At 36.7% G+C, this 5,867-nt stretch overlaps 1 protein-coding gene across 1 annotated transcript; it reads left to right on the top strand.

The window, feature by feature from the left end:
* The first annotated feature begins 357 nt into the window (after positions 1–357).
* LOC145990535 (uncharacterized) lies at positions 358–5,153 on the top strand. Its single transcript, XM_083126228.1, has 2 exons — positions 358–1,932; positions 5,085–5,153. The coding sequence occupies exons 1-2, from the start codon at positions 358–360 to the stop codon at positions 5,151–5,153; spliced, it is 1,644 nt and encodes a 547-aa protein (XP_082982354.1).
* Positions 5,154–5,867: the final 714 nt, after the last annotated feature.

Below are 5,867 nucleotides of genomic sequence, written 5' to 3'. Positions count from 1 at the left end.
GTAACACCTCTTTAAAAAAACCATGGTTCAGCTGGCTCCGGCTGATAGTACCATGTAAGGGCCCCTTGCCAGGGTTACGGCGAAGTCCTCAACGGCAGATGCGGCAGAGAAGGAATCCTTCGGTACGGCGGAAGAGGCAACCCATTCTCTTGGGAGTAATGAAGAGAAAACCACTGCCTTGTGGTGAAGAGGGATCTTCAAAGGTTAAGGGAGAAAACCCCTACAGAAAATCGTCCTGCTTGGAGGTCTAGGTAGCAGCCCTACCACCAAGATCGGGTGCTGTGGGTTAATAACCCGCACACCTTAAATTCCACTATTAAAGAAACATCCACGAAGAATAGCCGGACTGACTCTAAGATGACGACTTTTGGCATGAAAGGGAAAACGAGAATTGGGTGTTGGAATGTGAGAACTTTAAGAGAGAGTGGTAGACTTCAGCAAGCAGTAGCCCAAATGCAGGCCTACAGGTTGGACATATTGGGGATCAGTGAGACAAGATGGAAAGGATTTGGAGAGATGAGAACTAAAGATGGATTTACATTCCTATATTCAGGAAGAGAAGAGGAGGAACAACATCGGGATGGTGTAGGTATTCTCTTGAGTAAGATAGCAAAGAAAAGCTTATTGGAATGGAACCCTGTTTCTGAAAGAATTATAACTGCTAAGTTCAAAGCAAAGGTGAGAAATATTAAAATAGTACAATGCTATGCCCCAACAGAAGTTTCAGACATAACAGAAAAAATGGAATTTTATTCAAAATTGCACCAAGAACTGGTACATAATAAGAAAGACATATGTATCTTCATGGGAGATATAAATGCAAAAATTGGATCAGATAATGAAGGAATAGAGCATATTATGGGTAGACATGGACTGGGGGAAATGAATGAAAATGGCCAGTTATTTGTTGATCTTTGTGCAGAAAATGACCTGATCATAGGTGGAACTGTTTTTCCCCACAAAGATATCCATAAAGTGACATGGGTATCACCTGATCATGTGACAGAAAATCAAATTGACCATGTTTGCATTACCCGTAAATGGAGAAGATCCCTTCTAGATGTAAGAAATAAAAGAGGAGCCGATATTGGTAGTGATCACCACTTGGTAATTGCAGTCTTTAAACTTCGGATAATGGCAGCATGTAAAAAGTTTTCAAAAATGGGAAAGAAATTTGATTTGAAAAAGTTAAATGATAAAGATACAAGAAATAGATTTGTATTGGAACTTAGGAACAGGTTTGAAGGTTTACAAATGGAGCGAGATGAAGATATAGAAGAAAGAGAAGAGGATACAATAGAGAGAAAGTGGAAGAAGACCAAGAATAATTTGATAGAAATAAGTGAAAACATTTTAGGATATAGGGAAAGTAATCAGAAAGACTGGATGTCAACGAACACATGGGATAAAATTAAAGCTAGAAAAATGAAGAAGGAAGAATTAAACACTGCAAAAACAAGAACCCAAAAGAGTTCGCTACAAAGACAATATAAAGAGCTTGATAGAAAAGTGAAGAAGAGTGCTCGAAATGATAAACGCAATTGGATAGAACAGCAAGCAAGAGTAGCAGAGGAAGCAGCAAGTAAGGGTGATTTAAAACAACTTTATCAAACAACACGCTTACTATCAAAGCGACAATTTAAGAAAAATATACCAGTCAAGGATAAGAATGGCAGGCTGTTAACGGATAAACAAGAACAAATGAAGAGATGGAAAGAACACTTTGAAGAGGTATTAAATAGGAACATCAGAGAAAATGACAGAACGAGAGAAATAGAGAGTGAGGCTGAAGAAACTGAAGAAAATGAAGAGCGTACAGAGATGAGAATCTCAGACCTTCCTCCTTCAATTCAGGAAAGCAAACTAGCACTTAAGCAACAAAAGAATGGGAAAGCAGCTGGAATAGACCAAATTCCACCAGAGATTTTGAAGGTAAATGTGAACTTGATGGCAGAAATATTATATGAAGTGTTGGCGGCAGTTTGGGAAAAAGAGAAAATGCCAGAAGATTGGAAAAGAGGTCTTATAATAAAAATTCCAAAAAAAGGCGATATGACAAATTGTAATAACTGGAGAGGAATCACGCTGTTATCGGTCCCAAGTAAAATACTAACTAGGGTTATATTAAATCGCATTCAAGATAAAGTAGAAGCCAAGATTAGGAGAGAGCAAGCAGGATTTCGTTCTAGTAGATCCTGCACAGATCAAATCTGTACATTAAGGATTATCATTGAGCAATGCATAGAATGGAATACTAGATTGTATACCATCTTTGTAGATTTTGAGAAAGCCTTTGATTCTATAACAAGGGAAAAAATGTGGCAAATATTACAGAAGTTTGGAATACCACTTAAGATAATAAGGATAATTCAGGAGTCATATCGACAATACAAGAGTCAAGTTATTCATGAAGGAGATGTTACAGAACCCTTCGAAACAGAATCTGGAGTGAGGCAGGGATGTATTCTGTCGCCTCTTATTTTTCTTCTCGTAATAGATACAGTAATGAGGGAAACTGTAAAGGGAAAAAGAAGAGGAATGCAATGGGGCCTTATGGATAGATTAGAAGATTTTGATTTTGCCGATGATGTGTGTCTGTTGTCAGAATATTATAGAGATGCAAAAACTAAATTGGAAGATCTGGTTGTAGAAGCTAAAAAATTCGGACTGACATTAAATAAATCAAAGACTAAAACAATGCGAATAAATGCAAGAATCCAAGATTACATTCAATTAGAAAATGAAATATTAGAAGATGTAGACAATTTTACCTACTTAGGAAGTGTAGTTGCAACAAATGGAGGAGCAGAACATGATGTAAAACAACGCATCAAGAAAGCAAATGGGGCCTTTGTACAACTCTACCCAATATGGAAAAGTAGGATTATAACTACAGAAACAAAGTTAAAGATTTTTAGAAGCAATGTTAAATCAGTATTGCTGTATGGAGCAGAATCCTGGAAAGTCACAACTGAAATCACAAATAGACTACAAGTTTTCATTAACAGATGTCTCAGGAGAATATTAAATGTACATTGGCCAGAAGTAATCACAAATCAAGAACTTTGGATACGAGCATCAGAAGACCAGATTAAAAACCAAATTAAAAGAAGAAAATGGAACTGGATAGGACACACACTAAGGAAAGCAGACAACACAATTGAAAAGCAAGCACTTTACTGGAACCCTCAAGGTGCTAGAAAAAGGGGAAGACCCGAAAGCTCATGGAGACGTACTGTCGAAGAAGAAGGAAAACAACAGGGGAAAAGTTGGAAAGAAATGAAGAAGATCGCATGCAATAGAGCGAGATGGAGACACTTCGTGGATGCCCTATGTTCCAATAGGAACGAAAGGAATTAAGTCAAGTCAAGTAAGTTATACATATTGAAAAGAAAACGGAAGTGTAAGGATGTGTGGACGTGGAAATGAGTATATATGGACTATGGAGTTGACTGTAGGCCACGTTTTGGGTTTCTCAATGCTCTTAATATCTTTGAAAATATCGGCATGTATGATTGGAGGTAGGGAAACGAGTAAATACGTTGGCTTCTTTGAAAAGTTTAGAACGTAACGTTATGTGTGTACGGGCACTATTATTATACAAATATTCAAAATATTATTGTATACTTTCTTAAAACATACTACATTTGTCATTTTCACATTTTTAAAAATTGTTGTTTTCTGTTATTCCCCGCAAAGTCCTACCTTGCCTTTGTAATACATTCTGACTCCTATATTTTGAAATACAAAAATTCAAATAGGCTATAACTCATCGTAGTTTTCGGGATGAAAATAACCTTTATTTAAGTTCCCTAGCGCAGCAACGTCCGTTTCCACGGTCAGCAACAAGCTTGGCAAACTGGAAATAATTGCTATAGATCTAAACATTTTATTACAACGGCCACGGTGAAGATATTTTCTTATTGAGTACCAATATCTATATCTGGACTGAATCTTCCTATCTAGATGTCACTCTTGTTTGATGCACATTTTCTAACAAGGAATTGATTGATCTGTGTGTTATTGATCTGTGAGAAACAATGCACGATTTTTTTACCTCTGGAAACGGACATTGCTACGGACATCAAAAAGAGCATTTCATCCCTTTAAGAAGGGCTAAGTGAGCGATTTTGAAAATCTTCTCGGCGTTTTGAGGCAGTCCCATTGTTTGTTTGTTTTTTTCCTCCGGGGCTTCCTTCATGGAGAACATTTGCACCAGTGGCTCAGTGGTGGGATTCGGGCTTTATGTATCGTCCACTAAGAATGTAAATGTTCTATGTCCAATTTTTATTTTTTTCAGGAGAGCCCTTTAAAGTTTGACATGATATATTTATTGGACCTTTGTCACCATTCCACTGAAAGTTTGTATCATTGTAAAGGCTGATGTATTGAAGCCTCTCTAAAAAAAGTTGTTTCGTTAGGTATTTATGCTGTAATTGATTATTGAAATTTCAGATAGAACAATTGCACTTAACATTAGCTTTGATTTGAGTGTGCCAGAGTTCCCTCTACCAGATACAACGTTGCTTGCTTGATTGATTGATTTATTGTTTTAAGTCCACTTTATGCACATTAAGGCTAATCGGGACTGGACCTACAGTTTAAAGTGGGATCCGAACCACTTATGCCTCCACCGGGTATCGAACCCGGGACCCCTTGATTACAAGGCGACGACGCTACCACTGCGCCATCGGGGAGGCCCAAGATACAACGTTGCATTCTGGAAACGAGATGGAGATGAAACAATTTCATTATAAATTTGTCATTCGGTAGCAAAGTATAATAAATAATTCATATATTTGGAAATCAATTAACTGATTGGATTCCACTATTATTCAAAATTCTTGTCTGTTAATATCTGTTAATATAACAATATTGGTTGTAGGTAGGCATCAGAGCAATTGAATCCTAATTTCTCGATATGTTTACAATTTGGAGATAGAACATTTGCATCTCAATGGACGATATACTGGATATATATAAAGTTATATTGAAGTTACATTACCCCCCCCCCCCCCCGTTTCTGCGCCACTGTCTGCATGCGATATTGAACGTAGTTTCAGTCAATAGAAATCTGTTCGCAGGAACAACAGGAGATTCATGAAGCTAGAAGCGTCAGAAACAAGAAGATAGCATTCGGCAATGCGTTTTGAGACCAAAGTTCAACAAAAAGAGCGATACCCTTCGACGAAATGGGAAGAGAGGTGTATAGAATCTGGGGCAAGGTTAACATAACCTGTTTCTTCCAATATTCGTCCACCGTAATCAGGGTTGGCAGGTCTATGAGAACAAAGTATCAGGACGCTGCATTAACGGGTGAAGAATTTATTATAAACTGATGTTTATTTGCAGACGAAACGTGTATCATTTTCATAAACTAATAAATAATGGCATAAGTTTATAGCTTATAAGCAGGGAACGGATATATATGTGAATACATAATGCTAAAATCAATGTTATTGTATTATCTTTGCAACTCGTAAGCTCCAAAAATGCTGTTTTTATTATCCACGTTTTAACATATATTAGCTTTTGGAACATATTTTACTAACTGTTACATATAATGTTCATATTTTCAAACATTTTCCGCAATGTATTCCATTTGCATGCTATTGCTGCATTTTCTTTTCCTGTGTTAAATACCAAAGGTTTACAGTTCATCTGTATTTTGATCGTTTGTACTGTGTTTATTTTAAATCTTGACAGTAAACAATGTATATACCATATATACTCAGCAAATGGTTTTCTGACAATAATTTAGTATTAAACAGCAGCAAAACTGTGGCTGTCAATTTCCATCACACAAGGAATAAAATGATAAATGAACCAAATGTTACATTAGATAATATGACAGTAAATCACGTTAA

Source organism: Lepisma saccharinum, chromosome 7 (genome assembly GCF_977018435.1).
Source record: "Lepisma saccharinum chromosome 7, izLepSacc3.1, whole genome shotgun sequence".
NCBI lineage: Eukaryota > Metazoa > Arthropoda > Insecta > Zygentoma > Lepismatidae > Lepisma > Lepisma saccharinum.
Note: the sequence above shows the minus strand (reverse complement) of the source record. Positions and strands in the feature narration are given on the sequence as shown.